At 38.4% G+C, this 26,007-nt stretch overlaps 2 protein-coding genes across 6 annotated transcripts in view; one reads left to right on the forward strand and one right to left on the reverse strand.

Moving 5' to 3' along the window:
- Positions 1-20,133, forward strand: part of PLCG2 (phospholipase C gamma 2) — an 80,708-nt gene extending 60,575 nt beyond the window's left edge. For all 5 annotated transcript variants that reach the window (XM_042797502.1, XM_042797501.1, XM_032990644.2 and 2 more), the window contains 11 exons: positions 244-340; positions 1,240-1,306; positions 1,573-1,730; positions 4,390-4,492; positions 5,458-5,667; positions 6,280-6,425; positions 7,435-7,549; positions 8,800-8,967; positions 9,408-9,496; positions 12,896-13,080; positions 13,896-20,133. In XM_042797502.1, the coding sequence (XP_042653436.1) occupies positions 244-340; positions 1,240-1,306; positions 1,573-1,730; positions 4,390-4,492; positions 5,458-5,667; positions 6,280-6,425; positions 7,435-7,549; positions 8,800-8,967; positions 9,408-9,496; positions 12,896-13,080; positions 13,896-13,938 (1,381 nt within the window). In that variant the 3' untranslated portion in view covers positions 13,939-20,133. The remainder of the gene's footprint in view (positions 1-243; positions 341-1,239; positions 1,307-1,572; positions 1,731-4,389; positions 4,493-5,457; positions 5,668-6,279; positions 6,426-7,434; positions 7,550-8,799; positions 8,968-9,407; positions 9,497-12,895; positions 13,081-13,895) is intronic.
- On the reverse strand, positions 19,848-23,434 carry SDR42E1 (short chain dehydrogenase/reductase family 42E, member 1). The gene is made up of 3 exons (XM_032990648.2): positions 23,395-23,434; positions 22,789-22,890; positions 19,848-21,476 (listed from the first exon to the last, which is right to left on the reverse strand). The coding sequence occupies exons 2-3, from the start codon at positions 22,854-22,856 to the stop codon at positions 20,369-20,371; spliced, it is 1,176 nt and encodes a 391-aa protein (XP_032846539.1). The 5' UTR covers positions 22,857-22,890; positions 23,395-23,434; the 3' UTR covers positions 19,848-20,368.
- Between the last annotated feature and the right edge of the window lie 2,573 nt (positions 23,435-26,007).

The raw sequence follows: 26,007 nt of genomic DNA on the forward strand, positions 1-26,007 counted from the left end.
AAGTCATTAATTGCAGTTTACAGTAACTGTAATCCCTCTGAAATCATCTGTTACTACAGTTAATGATCACTTTGTTAGAGCTTTTAGCTCCTTCATCACTTACATTTTGGTGATAGCCAGCTAGACAAGCTAGTATGGGGTATTAATGACCAATTTCTTGAGGGTTATTGCTTCATTAATAGCCTATAGAAGCTCTTTAGCTATTTTTTTTTTATATATATATACTTTTCTTTTTAAATTCAGGTGGAAGGGGGATTATGGAGAGAAAATCCAACACTATTTTCCATCTAATTATGTTGAAGACCTATCATCTGATAACTCTGCTGACCTTGAAAGCCAGGTGAGGGTTAAGGTTTGCCTGCTACATTTCCCTAGAAGATGCTACCTACTGGAAGTGGAAATCTGGTTTATAAAATTATGACTCTGTATGCTGTATTTGAGAGAACACAGAATAGAGAAATCGATGCATTCTTCACTGTTCTCTGCTGCTGAATATTTTTTTCAGGACATCCCTCACAGAAAACTACTTAAGGAGATAGCTGATTTAGTGGGGTTTTAGGAGATTATAATGGTTTCCTGCTAATGAAAATCATACCAGTTTAGATTTTTTAGATAGTTTGACTAGAGAATAATATGCCTGAAACTTTTCATTAGTTTGCTTGTATAAATACTGCCTTAATATTTGCAAATAAGAAAATTATAAGTCCAAACACATCTTACTAGCCATTTCACACTCCATTATTAAGTTTTTATGCATAACTAGCCCTATACTGTTTGTCAAAAGTGTCTAAAAATCTAGTCCAGAGTCTTGGACAAAGATCTCTTCAACAAAAGAAAACAAAACTCCATGGTAAGCACTTTTGACATTTTTGAGCTTTAAAAACAAAACAAAATGCTTAATATTTTTGTTGTTCTGAAGCACTTCCAATGATTTTTTCCAGTCGTCTTTGGAGAAAAACACATGTATTAGATTTCCCCCCTGGTTATTGCAACCTTAAACAGACTTGAAAAATGAGCAGTTGTGTCAGGACAGAAGCTGCAGTCCTCATTTTGACTGCTCTCACTATAGAGATTTTCATGTGTTTCTCAAAATGAGAAATTCTTGGTATGGAAACAGGCTTTTAAACATTATAGTGAAACTGAGGTTAGATTTAATGGTGTTTGTTTATTATTTGTTAATGTCCTGTGCATATTCACTCAAGAGAAGATTTAGGGTCAGATTTAACTTATGTTTTTCAGATTATTGAGGACAATCCATTAGGCTCTCTGTGTCGTGGCATACTGGTACTCAATACGTACAATGTTGGTATGTATCTTCTGATGCTTACACGTGGACTCCTGAGCTTTCTGTGTTGAGCATACTCTTTTATGTTTAGCAAGAAAGATTTAAAAAAAACCCAAACCAAACAAACCAAAACAAAACCCAAAACACTTACTTGTATTAATATAGCTAATACAACTAATATGATGCAACTTTATGATACTAACTGTTGCAAAAAATCAACAATGGCAGCTTAGAAGGACAACTGTTGGATTTTAGTATCAATTTCTTGGTACTGTGTTGCCTAACAGTGAAAATGCCACAAGGGAAACACCAGAAGTCTTTTGTCTTCATTCTGGAACCGAAGAATCCAGAAGATCCATGTGTTGAGTTTGCAACTGATAAGGTAGAAGAACTCTTTGAATGGTACCAGAGTATCCGTGAAATCACTTGGAAAACTACAGAAGAGGTATTGATAAATATCTATCCGTTGTTGTTTTTTATAATGTACTGCTATAAAATATACAATACGATTTGTCTTTAGCTGCCCTACACTGCTAAGCCTTGCTAACACATGGTCCTTCACTCTATTGCATATTGCTCTTGGTCTGTTCATTTTATTGATGCTGTGAATCTTGTTCCCTAAACTCTTAGAAATGCTATGTAAATTAGCATTCTATGTAAATTTATGTTAACGGGAGTTTTTCAGCAGAGTACTGTCTGTGCTGCACCCTGCACCTCAGTGAAGTGTGCTTAGTAGTACCAAGTAGATACCATTACAGTTTTACCCCTGGTTTCCCTGGTTCAAACCTAGTGTTAAGCAGAAGAAACTCAGATATCAGAGTGTTCTGTTCAGAGTTGTGAATCCACTAGTGAGCATATGTGACATCTGAGCTGCCTTTGCCTAAACTCTTCTTAATCCTATCAACTCACTCTGCTTTTCAGTGAATGTAGTGGCACTGACAGGGAATTGTTTTCTAATACTTTATTTGTAACTAATAGGCACATTCTGGATTTACCAGATCTTCAGGAGTAGTATTTCCAAATCCTTGCCTAAAGATTAAAGGATTCTGCCTAAGTTTAGCTTCTATATCCATCTACGAGTACTGCTGCTTAAAGATATTCTTCAGGACTTGCTTTCCCTGTTCTGATGTATTAATTTACCTCCCTGTCATCTTTTCTAGTATTTAAGAAGTCTCTGATATGACCAAAAAGCCCTTACAATGACTATGCTTAAGTATACTCTTCGTTGCTTTTATTCAATTTTTATTGTTAAGTGGCTGATATGAGTGATGGAAAATGTGTTTCAGTATCATGTTGGCTCATGCTGTTTATCTGTCATCTGGAGTGGTAATGCTTTGAGGGTCATCATAATCCTATTTATAGCAGGCAAGTTGGTGTCTCAAGCAGAGGACTGCAAATTCAGCAAGGGAAGAAGCAACAGGAGCTGTTGACCTATTGTTGGAGGAGGAGAGATACTGTTCTTACGCAAGGCTTTCATTTAGAAATAAAAATGAGAAAAAGAGAAACATGACCTAGAAGTGTCTCTAAATGGAATGTTTTTTATGGTACATCAATGGCTCTTTGGGAGCTTGGCAGCTTTTTCTTCCCCTGTACAGCTAAAGAAATATTAAACACTGTGTTCAAAGATGCTTTAAAACTAATTTCTGTCAATCAGGTGGCTTCTCTCACAGTGTGGCCTCTAGAAAGTTCGCATGATAGACTGTTGCATGGGGAGGGGAAAAAGATGAGGAAAAGCCCTTTTTGCCAGTGCGGTTAACAGGCAGAATTTTGAGGAAGGGAAAAGCATAGTGAGTCAACACTGTGCTACAATACAATACAGATTTTTTTTTTTATTAGTTTATTTTTGGGCTGTGTCCATTATACACAAAAAGGAAAACTCAGTTTCATGTATCTTGTCATCTCTTTAATACTGACATTTGCCATGCTCCTAGGAGTGGCTGCTCATTGCTAGCTCTCCTGCTTGGCTCTCACTAGAGGGTTACACCTAAAGATGAGCTCATGGCTTCTAGAAGTGGTCCTTTGCTATTTAGAGCTCTGATTACTGTTGAGCAGTGTCTGGGAAACTGGTGGATCACAAAGTACAATGAGGTTTGTACAGCTTTCTCCTAAAGTTATTTCCAAGTCTAAATGCCATATTCCACTTTGCTTTTCTTAGACTTCAATATATAAACTCTGGTTCAGTGAAACATTCTGGAAACCCATGGCTCCCTAGCTCTGATTTTCATTCCTCTTCAGTTTGTCCTGTTGAGGGAATTATTTTGGAAGACTTCCTAATTGCTGCTGCTTCATAACCTTTCGTACCAAAGCTAATCGCTGTTCAGTTTGGGACTCCTCTAACATGTTTTATCCTGTAATTGCTTCTTACTTCTGAAAAGCCTCCAGCCCAAATGTCTCCACTCAGGACAAGTCTTGCTGATTTCATTAGTTCCCAATCTCTGGTTACAGGGACTGTTGCTGAGCTTCCGCCAAGCAGATGCTTGCAAACATGGAAATAGATAGTGGGTTTATTACTAATGATGACAACAAGATTGCACATGATTTTCCATATATAACATTATTGGTTTGGTGCACAAATAGAAAACTACAGGAATGATGCCCATAGGGTTTGAATTCAGCTGTTTGAGAGTTAAAGTCCTGCTCAGGATTATAAATAAATAGAGAGACACTTCACTAACCTTTGCATTTTTTCTGCATACATTTGCATTTATATGAGGTATAGAGTTGAGAATGTAACTAAAATTGAGTAGAGCAACATTAAAAGAAAAAAAAAAAATTTGTTGCCAGGATTCTGAGTAGGACTGCTCAGGGAAGCACTGAAACACTTGGTCAAAAAGCACCCAAACACACACCCCACCCCATGCCCCACCAAAAAAAAAAAAAAAAAAAAAAAAAAAGCACCCCTAACTAAAACCCAAAACCTCTTGGTTAGCCTGTTCTCTGAATTGGGTCTTAAAGTGCATTGTACCTCACCTATACAAGTGTCTGATAGGAATCTGGGCAACAAATAATGTATCAACTTTGTCATTTCATTAGAGTATACCCTGGAGTTACTGTACCATAATACTCAGTGTTTCTGTGATCTAAAACTTTTTTACATTTTACAGGAGAACAGGAGGAAATACTGGGAAAAGAATCAATTGATTGCTATTGAATTATCTGATCTGGTTATCTACTGCAAGCCAACAAGCAAAACCAAGGACAATTTAGGTATTTCCTTTAATATTACATCTGAATTTTACCCTTTCTACTATCTTTATAGATGTTAGTTGAAATTTTAGAACTGAAGATAAAATCTATCCTTTCTCTACTGGAAAAGAAATTTCTGCCTCACCCATTCAGTTTTCAGTGGCACTTTGAAATCGTACACTAGGGAACTGGATCAATTGTCACAAAAAAACTGTTACAAATTTCTAACTAGTTAACTAGAGGCACCCTCTTGTAGGTGTCTTTCATGGGGAAACTCACTAGTTAGTTTCAGTTAACTTGTTTGAGGTGAAAAACTCTGGCTGAACACTTGCAATTCTTCTGTAAAAACCTTCAAAATGGATTTGCTGTGCGTTATACAAGTTTACTGTGATAACTTGTTTGCCATTTATGTAAGATACTGGAATGGTATATGGTTTCATAACATAAATAAGAACTGAGGTCTGTGTAGGTGCAGGTATGGAATCTGACACTGAAATATGGACTTCTTATTCCATTTTTTTGTCATTGCTGTTGGAGAAGCCAGCAAATGTGCCCTTTTCCTTTAAGTTTCTTTGCAAACGTTTTTAATAAGCTGTCAGTGTGGTTAAGACATTATAATTATAGTAATTGTTTGAGGCATTGGCTAACCCTGGCTCACCCTTCCTTCTCCCCGTTTAAACCCAGGAAAAGACATCTCATTTAAATGTGTGTTATAGTGGTCAGAAGTACATTATTAGCAATAGTGAGATGAGAACATGACTATAGACTCTTATCTGCCCTGCTGCAAAGCATGTGGCAAATAGACAATTTTAACTTTCAGACTTGATGCTCAACCCATTTGCCATGTCTCCACGAGAACTGTGCCAATTGTTGCGTTAAAGGACAAAGCAAGACAAAGTAAAACAAAGTGTTAGTAGAAATGCTATATAAATGTCCACTTCTTTCTTTCTTTAGTAACCACTCTTTTTCCTCCCTATCTTCTGTAGAAAATCCTGATTTCAAAGAAATCCGTTCTTTTGTGGAAACCAAGGCAGAAAGCATTGTTAAGCAAAAGCCAGTTGAGTTGTTGAAATACAACCTGAAGGGACTGACTCGTGTCTATCCTAAAGGACAGAGGGTTGATTCATCCAACTATGATCCGTTTCGCCTCTGGCTTTGTGGCTCCCAGATGGTGGCTCTTAACTTCCAAACTCCAGGTAATATTCTCTTTAAAACAAAGGATCTAATCTACCTTCCATTTCACCATAAACGAGCCCCTTTCTGGCCCCTCTGCCATTCTAGTCACTGTGGCTGTCCTATTCATTTGTGCTTTCCTGCAAGAAGAGATGTGCAAGAACTACAGTTTGGTTTTGAATGTGTGGATTGCCTGATAGAGCTGGTCCCCAAAAATCAGTCTCCAACAGACCTGTCTTTGAGCCTAACTAGCCCCAAACTCTAAAACCTTTATTTCACCTTGATCTCTTTGTGATAAACAAGCAGAGATATTTACAGTAAGTTTCAGGTGTTTGAACAGTTGTTCAGCCACAGGGAAGGCTGTATTCCACTTTCTGGTAAGGGCCAGCTAACTTTATGACACATTGATAGGAAACTGATTGGGAATGGAGATGGGTTTATTGGGATTAAAATTGGTGACAAATAGCCTGTCAGGTTCAGTTACTGAAGGGAACTGAGTCTTCCAACTTCGCTTTTCAGCTCTTTCTGGTAAAGTGCCGACCAGAAAGAATTACAGAGAATTACATTAGTCTGGTATTTCCTTAGCTTTATTCAAATGGGGATCTTCTGTTATGACTGTTTAACTCTCTCCCTAGATAAATACATGCAATTGAACCATGCCTTGTTTTCACTTAATGGACGCACTGGCTATGTTCTGCAGCCAGAAAGCATGCGAAATGAAGACTATGACCCAGTGCCAAATGACATGAAGAGGAAATTGCAGATGATTATGACAGTGAGGGTAAATCTCTTTTGTAAATTATATTTTTTACAAGTCATAAATATCTATAAAACTAAAAATAAAGCTATTATGTTTCAAAGCAAGATCTGACAGATTGTCAAAATACTGTTTTTAAATGTCAGTGTGTTTGAGAATAAAACTAATTCCACTGCTTCCTGAAAAGAAATATATATCTTTATCATGCTAATGAAGCAAATGCTATAGGACTGAAAACACAATCCCAGGATAATTTTATATAATTGCTAATAAAAATTCCAAATAAACTAACTTGCATTTCCAGTCTAATGACTTCTCAATAGAAGGGTCCTATTGGAAACTGGTTAGCAAGACTAGCTAGTTCAGAGATTTCCAGCGTGGAAGAAAGATATTTATTATTTTTTTTCTTTGTTCCTATACATCATTATAAACTGATTCCCCCCTTCATTATATTTAGTACACTGTGATTTAATCAGAATGTTATTCTCATTTTTCATGGAGAGATGGGTTTATCAGTTGAAAATTATGCCATGTTGTCTTCTGGTGCCAAACAGGAGTTGAACTTGGTTCTATTCTCAGTTGCTATACAGTGAGAGATGTCCTTTAAAAATATGTTTTCTGGGAGAGAAGAAACACATTAACTGCTTTTCACTACAGGTTAGAGAAGAGGTAAACAAGGGCTGTGAATGTAAAGCAGGAATATCTTAAAATAGGTATGTAAGAGACTGAGGAAAGATAACAGAATTTACGTTACAGGCCTGGTCTAGAACTGCATACTGCATGTAGTGAATGTCACCTACAATATCTTACAATGAAAATCATGGTGTTACCCAAACAATGAAAGATATTATTATTGATGGCACAGATAGTATGTTTAATTCATGCAAACATATTCAAGAGAGGGAATGTGTATTTTTGCATGTTCTTCTGGATTTTTTTTCACCTCCTCTATTTCTGTAGGCTACCTTCTGTAGAGAAATAATGGTGCCAAGTTTCTTTTGGAGGTGGTGATAATTTACAGTTGCTTTTGCAGGTTTTAGGTGCTCGTCATCTCCCTAAACCTGGTAGAAGCATCGCTTGTCCCTTTGTAGAGGTAGAAATTTGTGGGGCTGAATATGATAACAACAAATTCAAGACAACAGTTGTGAGTGAGTATCTGTGGTTCTCTGTGTTGTAGGGTTATGGTTATATTTCTAGTGCACATAAAATGAGTAGAGGATGACCATGAATTTATATTGTCTGTGATTGGTCAGCAACCTATATAGGGAGGAATAAGTTAACTATTGCTCTGGAGTGATGAGTCATACAATATAATTCTCTTACTTGCCTCAGGAACAGTTAATTTGAGAAACTTCAATGTATATCCAATTTAGAAAAAATAGTACTGTTGCAGTTTGATAAAAAAAAAAAAAAAGTCGCAATTCTGTTATGTTATTGCCTATGCATAAGTTTGTGCATTTGCATATTTTAAAAAATTGCTGTCTTGAAAGTGCCTCCAACAGTGCTAGTCAGTTCCCAAAAGTCTGGCCCAAATGGAGAGTTAGTATTGTGAGATCCAGACTGTGTTTATTTAAACTCAGATTCTAAGACTGGCATCCCCTTGGAGACAGCTTGGGTATATAGGGCTGTAAAGCAGTATAACTTGCGACACAATAGAAGTTTGATCAACACTCACTCCTGGTGAGTTCTGGGTAAGGCATGTGTGTTTGTGTGTGTTTGTGTGTACATGAGCTTCATTTAAGTGGACTGAAATGGGGCAGTATCTCAGCCACTTAGTATTTCACCATTATATATTTCTGGATGCAGCAGTGTTTCTCTAGTAAACAAGAGGCTTTGTTTCTAATTATCCAAACCACTGATACCAGTGGAAAATAAACACCGAATCAGACGCAGAATGTGTGTTGTGCCTCTTCACTACTTCAGAGAAGAGGATTGTGGTTTTAAATTTCTGTGGGAAGTGACCAAGACTTCAGAATGTAAACTTCCTGGCGATGTCACACATACCAAGTTACTCAGTGTTCTATAAATAAGAATAGGGCCATTGTATATTAGTCTTCCCGGGGCTTTTCATGCTTTTACTCTGATACAGAGCATGAGGCTCATGACTATGAGCAATGAACTAGGTTTTTTTTAACAAATACATGTCCAAGGAAATTTTATAGGTTTAAATATAAATAATAGCTTTTCTTCACCGATTTCCATACCTGGCAAGTTTTCTCCTATCTCCCCCACCCAAATAAACAAATACAAACCTTCTGAAGCAAGGTTATGACAGGAGACAGATGGTAAATAGGATTTTTGGGCCTTTGTATCCCCCAAAATGTCCTGGGATACATACCCATATGTGAAAGAGGTGAAATTATTACTTCATACTGCAAATGTTTCCTTTTTGTTACAGATGACAATGGCCTTAATCCAGTTTGGGCACCCTGTCCAGAGCAAGTGAAATTTGAAATTTATGATCCAAATCTAGCATTTCTGCGCTTTGTTGTTTATGAGGAGGATATGTTCAGTGATCCCAATTTCTTAGCACATGCCACTTTTCCCATCAAAGGAATCAAGTCAGGTAAGATCAGTGGGTGTAATAAGGGCTAAGTCAGAAAGATGATTGTTGTATTGTGACTTTGGTCTCACTAGCAGCTACAACATGCCAAAGAACAAGTGCTCTTTTAATGGGAGTTCCTTTAATCCATTGTTTATTATGATATTGGGTGTGTAGCATATAAGTATTTAAATAATGAGTAAGTTTTCTGCTTTCCTCTGCTTCTGGCTTTAGTTTTCAAGAGCATGTGAAATCACATGTTTCTCAATTTTGCCATTCTTGCCTTTTGCTTCCTTGTAATTGTCATAGGAAAACCTGCTCTCAGCAGGAGAGCATTTGAGTGATGAAGAATCTCTTAGCTCTCAGGACTGCATGCACCATTTTTGTGACTGCTGATAACCCTTTGCCTTGACTCTAATTGTCCTTTGTATGTGTTTCCCTCCCTGCCCCACTCCCGCCCCCAGGTTTTAGATCTGTTCCTCTCAAGAATGGCTATAGTGAAGATATAGAGTTGGCTTCACTTCTGGTTCACTGTGAAATGCAGCAAGTTCTGGTGAGAACCACTGGGGTTTTTTTGCACACATAGAGTGGATGTTATCAGTCCTTTGTGGAAACCAGGAAATGAGGATTTAGTTTTCTGTTCGGTGTCTGCAGGTACTGGGGAAGACAAATAGCACAAACTGAGTTACTCTCCCTCTGGGTGGACAGATTACGTAGTTGTTAAAAGAAATAATGCACTAACAAAGCCTCATTATCTCCACTAGTTTTTACTGTAACAGCATGGTCATTGTCTCCCCCTGTTAACCGACTGATGCCAAAGCTAGCTAAATTTAGCTATGACTTTGTACAATCTTTTTTTAAAGGTCCTACATAAAAAGAAATCACTTTAGGAAGAGAAAGTAATTTTTCCCTGTATTTCAGTAAAATAAACAACCCATCAGGTGGAAGACGTATTCTGGTTCCTAAGGAAGTGCTAATCTGCTTCTTTTAAGCCTCTCTAGAACACCTCATTGAAGCACTAGTAATTTCAAACGTACAGGGGAAAAAATTATGATGATGCATCCTTGCTCATGAAGTGCATTAAAGTGGCTGATGTGTGAACAGCATTTGTTGATGTTCCAAAGGTGCTGCTGTATATGTTGATTGGAAGCAGGATTATGCTCAGACTTTCTATCTCAATAATACTTTATGTAATTTAAATATACTAGTGTAGAGGCCATGTGATGAAAATTTAAAGATGTTTCTGGGAAGTGAATATTTCAGGGTGCTTTCCAGTACCCTTCACGTTCAGAGAAAAAAAAAAAAAGTCCAACTTCTTATTTATAGTCTTTTGCAACCATTCAGGCTTATGCTGCAGTTCACACCACTGTACATTATTTTTCCTGATTAAAACACCAAATTCTGCTAACTGTAAGTTATTATGTCTCTGGAGGGATTTGCACTTGCAGTTGTGTACATTGAAATGGAAATTACTGAATTCAGTCACATTCTTTTTCACAAAGGAGTGGGAGCCTTTTTCAAACATCTTTTGTCAAGGTTTCTACAAAGCCATCTTATAACACATGATGTAAAATGGCTGTGTGTAATGACAGTGTTTGGCAGCCATACTGGGTTCCTTCTGTTGGCTAGCAAAGAGTCTTGAGAGCAGGGGAGGGTTAGAAGCTGAGACCAAGTTTGTGTCTGTGTAAACAAGAGAGACCTATGACCTTTGAAGATAACATTTAAAATGATCGTATTTCATGGACACAAGTCTGATAGAGGAGGCCTGATAAACTGCTATTTTTTGGCTTGCTGCAGTTGAGGAAACTGGCAGAAACTCACCATTGCCTAATAGGTTGTGCATGGGCATCGCTTGTAGATATACTGCAAATTCCTCCTGCTGTGGTTTCTCTTCAGAAATTCAGATCATTATTTGCCTAGGGCAGGAGTAACTCTTAAAGTGTTGTTCGTAGCAGCAGTATGTCACCCAATCTGTCAGCACTGAGTCCTTTGACAGTAGCACATTTCGCACTCTTGAAGCCCCTTCTGCTTGTTAAGCCAAATGAAGATGCAGCACAGCTCTGTATTTTTACAATGTCTGATGTCTCTGGGTGGTAATGCAGTGGCAGGAGAACGTTCAAAAATTTTCCCTTTTGTTTGTCAGTCTGCAACAAACCAAGACTTGGCACAGTTAACTTCTAGAACTTTTGCCAGATCATTCAAGTATCATCAGAAAAGATCAAGGCTGTCTCCATCTGTTTTTCTGCCCCTCTTAAAAAAATTAAGACCCTCCATAAAATGATATAGTTTAATAACAGGCCTGTTTATATACAGAGCCCATCTGCATACTCTTGGAGATGAAATACAAAATTATAAAGGGGAATTACAGATGGCTGTGGAATTTCTCAGGAATAGAGAAGCAAGAATATTGTAGACGTAAGCACACATATTTGTGAACTATTATGTGGGGCCTTGCGCAGTTTCTGTTGAAGTTAATTGGTTTTCTTGATATTGTAGAAGTAGTACTATACTGAGGTGGTTGTTACGTTTAGAAGCATGTCTTATTTGCTTGAAAATAATATACTTGCTTCAGGAAGTGTGTGTATCTCTTCATCAAAACTGATTGTAATCAGAAAATGCTGATGTATATGTTTTTAACATAAAGATTGAAATGGACATTCTTAAATGGGGTTTTAAAGTCTAGCTTTGTCGATACATTTATTTACAAGAATGAATAGGAGTACATATGCCTCTTGGTGATTACACCTGCAAATTGATAATTGTCAGTCTGCTTTTTCCCTTTGTGATTTGGGAATACAGTTTCCTTTTCCTTTAAAACAAAAAAACCCTCCAAAACAAAAGCATCTTCTAAAGTCTTAATCAGCAACATAGCACTGAGGCTGTTTCAGTTGCCTCAATGCATACCTGGGTAAGAATGTGTTTTGAGAGGAAAAGGAAAGTTTAGGAAAGGATCTTGTTGCCCTAACTGAAACCCCTTGGGTATGTTGTTAACCTATCAGTTTTTCTAGATCTGGACTGAGTGCAGAAAGAGACATTCTTGTTAGTATGCCACCTCTGAAAATGTTTGGATTTATTACATTTATTGATTGCGTGTCATTTTTTTGTAGGATGAGTATCTTGTTTTGCTGCTGATGGGAAAATTAAGACTTCAGTCCTGCCAGTACTATTCCCCACTAGTAACTGTATAAAGGAGGCAGCTCTTGCATCCAGAGTTTTGAAGTATTATATAATTTGAAGTCATAAAGGGAATCATGATGATTATTTTATGCTGTGGAATATTTTGAGACCTTCTACTGTGGCCTGCATACAAGAAGAGACACTCAGACTGTTGCAAATTATTTTTCAAATACTTAATTCCTCTGCAACTGTTGAATTGCCATAGCTCCATAGAAACACAGGATCTGTCCTTCCTTCTTGATAATCTGAGTACTTGCTGCTATTAGGGGTCCTATTTACTCATCAGGATTTACAACTTTAGTCTAGATTTCAATAGGAAAGCACCAGGATTGGTAGTATATTGCATAATACACAAATATGATAAACCAGTAAAAAAATAAACTTTTTTTTAAAAAGCAGTTTAAAAACTGCTATAATCTGATAACCCATCATGATACATTGCTGTCCTTTACTCAACAGACTGACATGCTTTATTAGGGAAAAATACTCCAATAGAAGTGTTTAGAAATACACGTTTCATGACTTCTGTTGGAATGTTCCTGATGCCCCTGTTAGAGGATATGTCTGTTCATATTGTGGGGCTGAGGGTTTTTCTCAGTATTCCTTAATTTCTTTCTGTAAACATTCCAGAAACATCTTATAAAACTTGTTTTATAAAATACTCTATGAGGCTAAGGGAATGTGTTGAAGAAAACAAAATAATCCCCTGAACTATGTTGACTGTCATTTTGGGTGTGTCTTACAAGTTACATTGGTTACCAATGTTCTTTTGAAGGAAAGTGAAGAAGAGCTTTATTCGTCATGTCGGCAACTTCGGAAGCGCCAGGAGGAGCTTAATAACCAGCTGTTCCTTTATGACACCCATATGAATTTAAGGAATCCTAATAGAGATGCTATATTAAAAGAATTCAATGTGAATGAGCACAAACTACAGATATATCAAGAGACGTGCAACCGCAGGTGGGTTGATAATCATTCTCCTTTCCAAGGCAGCTCTATCTAGACATGATTTTTGATAAGGAAATCTCAAATTTATCACAATGAGCATCTAAGGAGTGATGAGGGTAGAATGAGCATATCTGAAGCAAGGAAGGGCTGCAATGAAGCAAGGCTGGTCTACAAGCCACTAGAGGCCAGCAGATGCTGTGAAATGTCTCCTCAGTGAAATCTTAGTTTCAGTGATCACAGCAAAACATGTAATCCAGTGAGTTTATATTCCTCTCTCCTCCTGCTTTCCAGGAGAAAAGCCTGGAAGCTGCATATATATACTTCAAATAAACAAACTGCCTCACTCTTTCTACACTATCAAAGTTATGTCCCTGGAAATGTTAGCATGTTAGATATGTGGGAATAGAAGATACTTCCAGATACACAAACCACAAAAGATAAAAATAGTATTAAGTTGTAACAGCATAGAATTCTCAGTCAAGTGTTAGTACATTATGCAAAGCTTAGGGGAAGGATCTTTCTCCTTTGCTGCCACCTTTGTGCTGGGTGTGAGGGAGACAGAGGCTTTAGTACCAGGAGGAAGTCTTGAGTAGATCTCAGGATGGGATGGGAGGAAGACTTGTCTTTAAATATTTTTACCCTGTTTTATGTGTGCTGAAGAGCTGCATGAATCACTGGTTTATGCCCATTTACTGAGGAAAAAAAATGCAATGCTTGATACTGATATATTACTTGCCGGTCCTATCTAAGTAAATTGAACATGGTAGGCTGTTTTCCTCTGAGAAATTCCTAGTGGATTTGACTTTTTCCTTTTCTTTTCCCTTAAGATTAAAGGAGAAGAGAGTCAGTAACAGCAAATTCTACTCTTAAAGCAATCCTTCTTTGATGTGTGCTTTATGGTGCAATTCAGGAAGAGATACTGATTTATCCTGGCAATCCTACTCAATGACGGTCTCATCAGACTGAATGACTGGAAGAAGAGGAGGAGGAAGAAAGATGGGTTTCCTTAATAATTTCTTGTTATAAGAAAAACTATTTTAACTCCTAATAATGTATATTCTGTACAAAGCATACCCTCTGTGCAGGCCAGACCTTCTATGTAGTCAAGATTTTTAAAATTTGAGGGCATGTCATTGGACAGACCTCACTTCTCATTATCAATACCTGAAGTACATTCACAACAATTTGCATGCATGGAATCACACCACTTTAACAACCCGTCTCCTTAAGATTAACTGGTAGTGATTTTTTAATTTATTAAATGCTGTAAAAGCACTTCTACGCCAGCATTGTCACGTCATGTATGTTACACTGCCCAAGGCAGCAGATTGTGCTGCTGATACTGTATAAAATATTTTGGGTAGCTGATAGCTCATACCCTCTTGTCTCTTGTTAAAAGTATTCTGTTACATTTTTGAGAACTAGATAATATGTTAATTTTGTTGAAACCAAATATCCTCTGCGACTGTAGTTGTGTTTTTCCTGTTGAACTCTCTGTAAAGGTTTAAGAAAGGAATGATGTGTGAACCTGTATTCATAGCCTCTGTGAACCTGTGTTCACAACCTCAAGGCACTGGAAGGAAAAGTTTTAAGATACGCAGTAGGAAGCATCTGTTTGCAGAAATGAAAAGTATTTCAGATTCTGAAGAGCATTTACTTTGGTGCAGTATCGTTTTGCAAATCCTTTCAGCTGCTAATGTGCTTAGAAATTAATTTTTTAATGAACTGTCCATTTTTAATCTTGCAGGCCTGCTTAGACGATAGCATCAAATGATAATGTTCTGTAAATGTACACTGTTTTCTCAAAAGGTATCTAATCCAAGAATGATAGTATACACAAATACAGAGGTACATTGTTGTTGTGGCTTTAATCAAATGAAGAACACGGAGCTACATATGAGAAGACTTGTTAGATGAGCAATTGTGTTTTCCTGCCAGAGCAGAACTGAAGTCCTTCAATGTCATATTTAACACCGTTTGTCCTAATTTGTGTGTGTGTTGGTTCTTTGTGCTAGCACTGTTAGTACTGTCAAATTCCTAGTTGTTTTATCTCTACATGGGTGGAGTTTTGCTATCTGTATGCTTGACTTTAACTTTTATACGTGTGCGGAGGAGTAAGATTTTCTAAGTGACTGCCTGAGGCACAAAATGCTGCATACATAGTGCTGTATTTCTGATCACAGAAAACTTGCATGGATTTTTGGATTCATAGCCTGATGAAGCTGCCTCAGCAATTTTCAGTTTCTCTTGCTCCCCATGCTATGTTCCAAGAGGCACTTAATTGATGCCATTGTGCATTCACAGATGATGTTTTGAGGAAACCCCTTGAGGTTTTAGTTATTCTGTAAAGACAGACTTGTCTCGAAGATGAAAGTGCTATAATAGTGTGTCCCACAATGGGGTGGCTTCTGTAAATGTTTTATTATAAAGAAATTAATTACTAATCACCCAACTGAAAAAGAGAACAAAGTTAAAGGCAATTCTTTGCTTTTCTTCCTCCTGCCCGAAATCTCTTCAGTACCCAGTTGTGATTGACCTGTTCAAGGATTAGATGGGTGCAAACCCCCCTCAAGCAAATAAAAAATCACATCAACTGTGGATATGGGAGGCAGAGCTGTAACCTCAACTGCTGTGTAAAGCTGGGCTTATCTGCGGTATCCAGGCATAATGGGGTGATCCAGTTGCTGTTCCTGGAGGGGGGACACCTTTGGTGTGTATGCATTTTGTAGCACGTTCTGGGATGTGGTTAGTTTTGTCATACGATCGGTCCCTGTGCTATATATTTAACAGCCTCCATGATTCCCATTTAATGTTGTGAGAACACTGTGTTGTCAGTGTTGATCAGACAAGGTGGCTCAAAGCCTTGTCTGGAAGGTCCTGCAGTTGTTGCTACAGGTGGGTCAGGATTTCTAGGCAGCTGAGTAGCAGCTAGGTTTGGTCACAAAAAATAGGAGACTACAAGATGCTAGAGCTTAGGAAGATCAAACCCTAAAGCTTGAGGCCGTTGCCATGGTGGGGGTTTTGTTCCATTTTATGGGGACTTTTTTTTTTTTTTAAAGCTCAGTTCCAGAGCAGACATAACCAAATTGTCCATTTGTCCTGGCTTCTTTTGTTGGTATGTATATTCCTGACAGAGGACAGCCATTGTGTGATGAATACAGGAGTTCCTTGTGCTGCTGCTGTGCAAATATTTCAGAACTAGCACGTTTTGTAGCCCTTTGAGAAGTCCTGTACATGTTTTCCACGCATATGTGATGTCAAAAGTTGTAAGATGCACTCCCTCAGTATATATGAAAATGCATTGCATTTTACAGTAAGACTTTTCCACAGAGTAAAATGTTACACTGTATTCTGAAGGGAAAATACTGCATTGACTGTTTTGTTGACTTGCAAGTGATAGGCAAGGCTATGTACTTACTCTTCTCTTGTTTATTGCATTCTGTGTTTTAACTCCAAAACTTCATCTCTCAATTCTTTGTCAGGGCAGACTCTGTATCAACTTCCTCACAGTTGCAACTGTTGTAACATGAAAGTAGGTTTGAATGTGTGTGCTAATTTTATAATCTAGGAGGAAAAACATAAATTTTTTGAAGTTAATAATATCTGTTAAATTGTTATATTCTTATAGAAAATGTTTTAAATCCTTAAAATAACTTATTTTTAATAAGTAATTTTTGATATCTCAGCAGTGATGTGAATGATGCCAGATGCTTCTTTGTTTAAGCATCGCTCGTTGAATTTCATTAATTTTGCCAGTCATTTTGAGACAGTGAGTTCTTATTGAAAAGTGATCTGCTGGTGTGTTGTGGTATGTTCTGCTAGAGATTGGTGGAAGGGCATTGTGTTTTTAAGATGAACTGACGTATTGATTGTTTCCGTACACGTGGTTATTGTTGCATTTCATCTGGCTGCAAACAAGCAGGGCAGAAGGAAGAGGTCAAAGATCATGCTTAACTTGCAACTCCTAACCAACCTTTTTCAGTGATAAGTAGGTATGAGCATCAGTTTTGGATCAACTCAAACAATAAAGTCTGAACAAGGCAGAGGTGAGTTTGTAGTAATTTGGTAGCACAGTAATCTTGATGTTCACCATAAAATTACATCAGCATTATTTCTGCCCATAAAGTTGCCTTAATTGAATGGGCAGAAGTGCTGCTGGGTGAGTGTGTGCTGTCTTTATGTTGTGATTTTTTTCATTGTTGGGAGTCTTGGGAACAAAATTTTTCTCAGTCTTTTAATAAAACCTGTATAGATATTGAGCAGGAATCAGTATGAGATGTCTGCAGCCTAGTCTTCTAGGAGGCCATTAGATGAGCCAAATGGTCTTTATCACCTTTTAATTTGTGCATATTGGTACGTATAAATTCTGAAGTCCAAAATGTTGCTTCATTCAGGTGTTTTGCCTGTGTTCTCACTTTTTTCCCACCTCAATGCGAGTTTCTCTGTTGCAAACATTTTCTTGGTTTTGCAGTTCTCAAACTAACCTTCTAAATGGTGAGGTGGCATTAGCTATGTACCAAAGATTATTCTTAGCTATGTACCAAAGATTACCTTAATTTCCTCAGTTATTCATGCAAATGTAATAATAACAAATAAAAAACAGGAAGAAGGAGAGTTCTCACTGTAAAATAGTTAAAATAGAACAGCTGTGACTGGCTTTATACATATGTAATTTTCAAGCAATTTTAAAGTATCTCCTTAAGTCACAGATTGCCTGTTTTCATTTTGGAAAGAGGAAAAGTGTCCTTCACCTCTTCTGTAGTCAGGAACTTACTTTTTTTACTAGATGGAGCTGAATGACAGGGAGTTAATGAATTTACCAGTACAGTGTTGATGAGGTCTGGGGAAGCCATTGCCAAGTCACTGCTTCTTTCTCCTACCAAGTACCTGATTTAGTACCCTGTGCTCAAGCAGCAGTCATGGGCCACTGAGACAAAATAATGCCTCCTGTTCCGATATCAGTGAAGAGGTCTGTCCTTGACTCCAGACAAATGAGAAGGTTCATGTGTTGAGCTCAGCTTCTGCAGTTCTGATGTTTGTGGGTTTGTGGGGTTTTGTCTTTGCAGGAGCTTCCTCTTCTGTTGTACTTAAAAAGCTGTCCAGGGCTTTAGCCTCAGCCAGTATTAACAGCGTGGATTTAGGCTTCATGAGTTTAGGACCCTTTCATAAATTTTTCCACCAATACCACCACTGAGATAATTATGAATGGCTGTAGCTGACTTTTGCTAATAAAAAGATCAGAAATAGCAGAAGAAATTCCTCTGTGGCACAGGAGTTATGTTCCATATCTTAAAAACATCTTTTTTACAAGACGTAGCATGAAATATTGATACCATGGTTCCGTGCAACAGGCTTGTGCAATTTCTTGTACGTTTTGGTTTTGTTGGCTGCTTCTGCTGACACTAAAATTTCTTAATCTATTTCTGATAACAGTGTCAAAAGCAGAGAATTTAAAGGGGAAAATAACCAAGTGGTTTTCACTTGTAAAACCGGGCCTGTTAGAAAGAGAACAGCAGTCCAATGCTTTCATGAGGTCACAACTGTCTTTTTTCTGTTTTAAAAAGGTTTCTTCTTTCTGCAGGCTTATGATGATGTATATTAATGACTTCTAGAAAGTGGCCCTTCTGCCATCAGCACTCTGTTGGGGGGCACATAAGCTCTTTGTAAGGAAGTGCAACCCTTCTGCTACACAAACACTGCTGCCCCGGGCCCCCTCAGTTTATTTACTATTATAGAAAAAATAAAAAAGTTGAGTTCTCTCTTGAGCTATCCCTCAAGCTAAGTATTAAATTTAGTGTCTTTCATGGTGTACAGTACCACTGGTAGGGGAATGAAGGAAAGTCAGATTTCAAGCAAAACAAAACATGTAGTTATCAGTAGCTATTAATTTTTTTTTTTTTTTAAAGGTAAACTCAGGAAGAGAACTCAGCATTTAAAACATAATGCTGTCTTTAGTTGTTGATAACTACAAAAATCTCCATCTTCTAAACATGGGTAGCAGTGGACTTTTAGCTTGGTTTCTATATTTAGGCATTTTTCTTTTCTGAGAATCCTTTAACAGTGCAGTAGAACTACTGTCTGTCTCTTTGCTTCCCCATTTAAATCACAGTAGAGTTTAACAGAACTGAAATTAATTTAAGAACAGCGTAGTTTCAGCTATTAAAATGGAAAGTTTAAAGTTTAAGGAAAAGTATGAATTTCTTGCAGGACTGTCTTTTTATCAATTACTGAAACTGCAATGCTGATGGGTTAAGGGAAAACAACTTTGTGATTTAACATTTTGATGTGAACTTTCTTGGGTATCTCTTCCTATATTAAACTGACAGAGATGAGGGAGTGGCTAGAGACAGTAGTGAGACCTGTACTTAAGAATAGAAAATAAGACCTTGTTAAAACTTCACAAAAGTATGAGTTTCATCGTATCAAGTGTTTATCCTTGTACTACAGAGTTAAAGTTCTGTTCAAATGGTGTTAGGTGTTAAATATTATTAAAGGCTAAAGATGTTTTATAAACATTGGAACATGAATGTAATCACTTACCAAATGTCTTTGATGGATTATTTGTTTAACCATTCAATAATGCTGGGAAAAATCATAGGTCTTATTTATGAATGCACTTTAGCTAGCTCATTCATTTTAAACAGGCATATTTTAGTGTTAGAAAAATCTACAAATCTGTGCTGCTTCAAGCACTTTGCTGTAACTTAACCATTGTGCATTTTCTAGAAATGTCATTAGATATCACAGTTAACTCAGAAAAGCATACCAGAATACATTAATAAAAATAAAATTTAAAAAAAGCGATTTATTGTCTAGCAGTTTATCAGTTAATCTTGGTTAGGCCATATATACATCCAATCTGGAAAGCAGAATTTGGTTTTGGAATGTGATCAAAGAGTAAGTTTATTCTCCTCTGGATCATGTAGCACAAACTTTTTAGAAATAAAGGGCAGGGATCAAGAATGTGTAATCCCATCAGGGAGGAAGAAAGGTCAGTCCAAGGACATTTGTTCCATTCACTGTAGTGTGCTGTTGTACCTGAAAATAAAATGCTGTTTGCAGTAATACTGAGCTTCATCTTGTTAGTGATCTGACCAATTTTACTTTGAAGAGGAACTATGTATAAAAATTATACCTTTTTACTCTGTATTTCTGTTTCTTAGGGATAAAACTGTTATTTACCTGAATGACACAAATGTGTATTTTCTTGGAGGTTTATTTTCTGTTACATATCTGTCAAAACCAAGAGTACTCAGAGAATGTAACTAAATTCTGTCCTCCATACTCAGTGTTTCATCTTTCAGAGTGAAAATGTAACTGTAGATGGAAACCACCAGACCATCACAGCAATCAGCAGCAACAGCAATCCTCCATCCCTTACAAGATGCATAATGGTATACTTTCTCAGCTTTGGTCCACATCCCTGAGATCTAAACCACTCAACCACTTCATTCAGGCTGTATTGCTGAGGCTTATACCCCAGCTCTTTTCTGGCCTTCTCTATACTGAAATAATGTGTGACACCAGTTTTGTAAACCTCTGTGCGAGTGAGGAGAGGCTGAAAATTGTAAATGTGTCCTACAAGAAAATGAACTATTTCAGTAAGGAATGCAAAAAAATAGACAAGGGAGAGAGGAAGACGACAGGTTGGGAACTTGTAACCCAAACCTTCCACTAACGGTCGGAAAAATTCAAAGTTATTTACAGGCCTGCCATCTGAAATAAAATAGGCTTGGCCTGCAGCTATGTGCTTTTTGCTGGCTTTGAGGGCCTGAGATGCAAGGATGTGAGCCTGGACTAGATTGTCTACATGTACAAATTCTACTAAACTAAGAGGATCTCCATATACAAATTTAAACAGTCCCTTTTCAATGTAACTAACTATTCTTGGAAGATGTCTTTGTTCTCCAGGCCCATAGATGCCTGCAGGTCGGAGAGCACAAGTCCTTAATACACCTTTGCCATTTCCAAGCTCAGCACCATTTGCCTCCAGCACCTTCATTTCAGCTAAAGATTTGGTCCGGGAGTAGTGATCTGGATGAAGGTGAAGAGGTAGATAAGGCAGAGATTCATCCCCATTTTCTATAATCTGGCCTCCAAATACCACATTATATGTACTCGTATAAACCAGACTTGACACTCCCATGTTCTTGCAGGCTTGGATGACATTTTCTGTTCCTTTCACATTAACATCTTCTATAAGTTTTCGGTTCAGCTGCTCCCTGCCAGACATTCCATAGGAAGCGATATGGAATACACAGATTACATCTCTAAGAGCCTCTTCCACTTCAGACAGGCAACAGACATCCCCTTGCATGAACTTCATTCCCTCTGGCACAGTTTGAAGTGGCTTCACGACATCAAAGAGAATCACATCAACTCCCTTTTGGTATATGGCACAACCTAAACTAAAACATGATAGAAACCATATGTTAGTATGCATAGCATAATGATGCATGAAACAGTTTACCTGGAGGCAAGAGAAGACTATTGACTATTTTAATACTGTTTCTTTTTCTGATGGGAGTCTTCTAAATATTCAGCCATCTACTATGGGGAAGATTCAACTGTGAACTAATTTCTTAGGCTCCATCAATACTTTGGAGAAAAAAAATATGGAGAAAAAGAGGCAGAACTTCTGTAAAGGAAAATTCAGAACAGAAATAACTGAAGTGATTTCAGCAGCCTTTTGGAAGAAACCAGCTATTTCTCTGCCTCTGTCCCCTACAGATCAGCAATAGCAAACCTTTCAAGATGTAAATCTGCAGCCAAATATTAAAAAAAAAAAATATCTTGCTGGTTTTATGTTATTGCTTTTGTGCCATCCCAATACTGTGAGAAAAATAGGCTGGTCTTCACCATTGTGTTTGAAATTTATGGAGCAGAGGAACGAGTGAGATGCCTCTAAGCTAGTGTGAATACTTTGCCACATGTCTACATTTTACTCCAAGTCACAAGTACTGACACAAAGTATAGATCTGGTGTTTGTTTCCCCCTTTCCTATAACCGTTGTATTTCTGTAGTGCTTAAAGGGGGAGACAGTAAAAAGCCACACAGAAGTCAGATAGGTATCTCCTGAGACTTCTCCCCACACACACTTGAAATTTACTTTTTGGCCATGACTGCAATCTCTCTTACCTATGTACACAGAACTCTGAAGGTACACTAGAAGATTGTCTAGGGCTCAAATTTTTTTTTTTTTTCTTTACAGGGCGTGCAGAGCCATCTATAGTAAGGGGAAATGGATTTCACTGAAACATGTACCTTATTAACAATTCTCATCCTACAACATTACCGTCCATAAAAATAAATATATTCTTGAGAGAACAGCGAGAGTATTTAATTTATATAACCAATGATGTCTCTATCTATTTGCAGGCCATGGCCTACTGTCAAAAATCTGCATACAGGTGTAGGCTTGCTCTTAGAGTAGGCTGAAAGATGATGATCTAAATCCCCATTACAAAGGTAGCCAGACAGGTAAATGTCTCCAAGTCAGTTGAGGTTTGGCATTTGGAAACAGAATAACATATTTACTTAAAACATGGAAACAGAATAACATGTTTGTTTAAAACTGAAATCTGAGATAAACTGGACGGGATGAACTGGATCAGGCATCTCAGGCACATAGTTTTTCTTTTTACAGATGGATTTTGTTGCCTGACCAGCAGCAATCTTTTACATTTATTCTTGTATGTAATAACTATTTAATGCACTAACCGGAAGCCAAAATAACCACCTCCTCCCGTGATGAGGATGGTTTCCTTGGCAGTCTTTGCTAGTTCCATCCTCTTTCCTTTGGCACTGTTTAAGGAAATTGACCTATAAAACACATTGTAAATATACACATTAAACTCAGAGTTTTAATGTCACTACACATTCAGTTGTTCACAGATCTACTTCATGTTTTAACTGAAGCCCTTAATTTCACCATCTGCTAGGTGAGGCAGAACCATATTCTGCCTTGGTATTCCCCAAAAGGGAAGGTACAGTCAGAGAAAAGATGACTGCTGTGGAAAAAAAAAAAAAAAAAAAAAAAAAGGCAAATCTATAGCTGTCGTTATGAAAAGCTATGAAAGTCCTCAACTTCCCTCCCCGGCCCTTGTTCCGTGGCTATCCTCAACTCCCCTCCCCGGGCCTTGTTCCGCGGCTATTCCGCGTACACCGACCGCAGGAGCGGTACGGGCGGGACCGGGTCCCCACAGCGCGGTCGCCCGGCAACGGCGCCCAGCCCAGGCCCGTTCCGAAGGGCCCCGCGGGGCGCGCGGAGCCACGCTGGGCAGCCCCGCGGGCGGGAAGGGGCTGAGGGGAGCGGCCCGCCCGTACCTGCTGCGCCGCCGCCTCCCCACCGCGCTGCCGCTGCTGCTGGGCCGGTGCCGCTGGGCCGCCCGGGAAATGGAGTTTGGCGGGGGGAGGGTGCCGAGCCACAAGATGGCGGAGTGGGGGCGGCATAGAGGGGCGGCGGTCGGCAGAGGTTGCGTCCCAGTGATTCGGCGGTTAGGGGCAGTTTGCTTTGTCGTGTCAGCTGGTGTGCCTGGAAGATTGCCGCTTTTTCCCTTCCCCAGCAACGCTCGACCAGAGCACTTTAAAACGGCTTGCCTTGTAGCGTGGGGCACTTTAAAGTGGTGAATCTCCTGTTCTCTATAAAATCTGAGCTCTTTACAGTTGTGTCACATCAGGGTGTTTTTATTTTTTCCCTCAGTGTGTGCCTATAAGTACCTGCTCAGGGGCACGAGGCTCTGCAGAGATCTGGGGTATCTTCGAGAGAGTGCTTGTGGCTTAAGAGCCCTTTAGTCTCGGGTGTTTTGTGTGGTCAGGGGAGTTTCTGGCCTTGTTGATGAACACGCTGGTATGAAGATCCGGCAGCTGCCCTTGAATAACCCACCATGTCTGGGAGAGCTGAGGCCTCGCAGGGTCTTGGGGCCATGAACATGTCTGTCCCTCATCCTGCTGTGTCTGTTGTTAGCCTGTCCCACATAACGCACTAACAGAAATCTGCTGCGCCTCGTGAAGAGGCTGAAATGTTTCTGGCAGTGGGAGAACAATGCACAGTGATGACCAACTGCAGCAGAATTGCTCCAGAGTTAAGCATCATCAATCCTCTGCCAGCTGTCTCTGAGAGAGTGCCATAATAGCAGACAACAAAGAATTACACTATCAAAGTCTGTTTTGTGGTATTTTCTTTTCTGCATAAGTGTGAGTCACTTGGGGAATGTTAGAAAGAACTCAAAAAGTGGATTCAGTGTCAAAACTACTTAAAACATGCAAGTTTCTGTTGTGTAAAACCTTGACAGAAGTAGACACAGTATGCTGTGTTTTTATTTTGATTGATGGCTCGCAAGAATTAAAATGAAGCAGAGTCTAAAAAGAGTTCTGTGAGCATTAAAGAATTTTTTTAGCAATTATCTCTTGATGCTGAATCTATGTGACTCTTAATTAGCAGTCTCAAGCTACCTGTACTTGTGCTGTGCGACCTGACTATGCAGAGCAGCCACATCTATGTAGGTATGCAGAGTGTCTGGTTTGGAGGGCATCCTTCAGTCATAGCTGATTTTCCTGTCTGCACTGGCAGAAGAGTGGGTTTGAGGCAGCCTTGAAGCATCCCTTAAAATGCCATACAGACATATAATCGGTGTGTTTACAGAGGTATGAGAATTCTAGCATAGAAGCAGAATAATCACTTATGTATCCCTAAATACTAAATATAAGAATTTGTAGCTGTGCATGTACCTTCTGGATTTATGTATAATACCTCAGTCTACTTAATGAAGATTTTTAGAAAATCTTTCCAAGTGTTTAATCACCTGGAAAGTACAAAAGAGTCATAAATTTTCCATGAGATATGCTAACAGAAAGTGTTTTAGGAGTGTCACGGTAGATTATGGCAGTTGATGTTTGTCTTCTGATCAAACAGATTCCCTTTGAATGGAGTATTGCAGAATTGTGGAATAATTGAGGTCGGAAGGAAATCCTAGACATTGCCCACTTGAACTCCCTGCACAAAGCAGGTTCAGCCAGAGAGGTTACTCAGGACCGTGTTGGTATTGAGTACCTCCAAGGATGGAAACGTCACATGTTCAGCCACTTTCTCCTGATAGTTTATAGAGCTTTGTACTATTTGAATGGTGTCTCTGACCTCACACTCCGTGTTGTGCAGGTAAATCCTTGTATTTGAATAGGCAGCTGTTAACCTCAGGATGACGTTTTGTCCTCTGGGCTTTGTGATATGTCCATGCAGCACAGTGTGCGGGATTGAGACCTTTCTTTCTTTCTTTCTACATTCTTGATTTCTACTTGGTATGTTATCTACAGTGAGTGAATTATGTCAGATTATCTCATAATTAAGAGTAAATATTATCAATATAATAAAGCTCTAGTTAAGATACTATAAGGCTTCTGTTCTTAAACTACTATCAGTTTTATTTCTCATTATAGTAAATAGTCCTTTTTGGCTTCAAAGAATAGTAAGGAACATTCATTCCTTCAAAATGGTGACACCTGTGAAAGCTGTGGGTAAGTACTGTCCTCATTTTGCACCGACAGATTTGATGTTGAGACTTGACACTCTCAGATCTCATCGTTTTGCACAACTCATGCTCTTTCAGTGCCCATGAGACCTTGTTTTTCCTAAGACTTAATGGACTTTCTGAATGTATCATAAATTCTGTATTGCCATCAAATAGAAGTACTTCCAGTTTTACTTTATATATAATGGAATGTTTGTCCTGGGATTGATTGGTTTTCTTTTTTTTTTATTAACAAAAAAAAAAAAAAAAAACAAAACAACCAACAACATATAAACCCAGTCTCCACTACCAATTTTCACTTTAAAGAACAGAGATTTTGGAGCATGCCTTGCATATATCCCATCATGCAGACACTCAGACTATGTTATAGTCACTTGAAGAGATTGAACTGATACATGGAATTGTGTGCTAG

The sequence above is a fragment of the Tyto alba genome, unplaced genomic scaffold (genome assembly GCF_018691265.1).
Source record: "Tyto alba isolate M040663 unplaced genomic scaffold, T.alba_DEE_v4.0 Super-Scaffold_26, whole genome shotgun sequence".
In the NCBI taxonomy this organism is placed as follows: domain Eukaryota; kingdom Metazoa; phylum Chordata; class Aves; order Strigiformes; family Tytonidae; genus Tyto; species Tyto alba.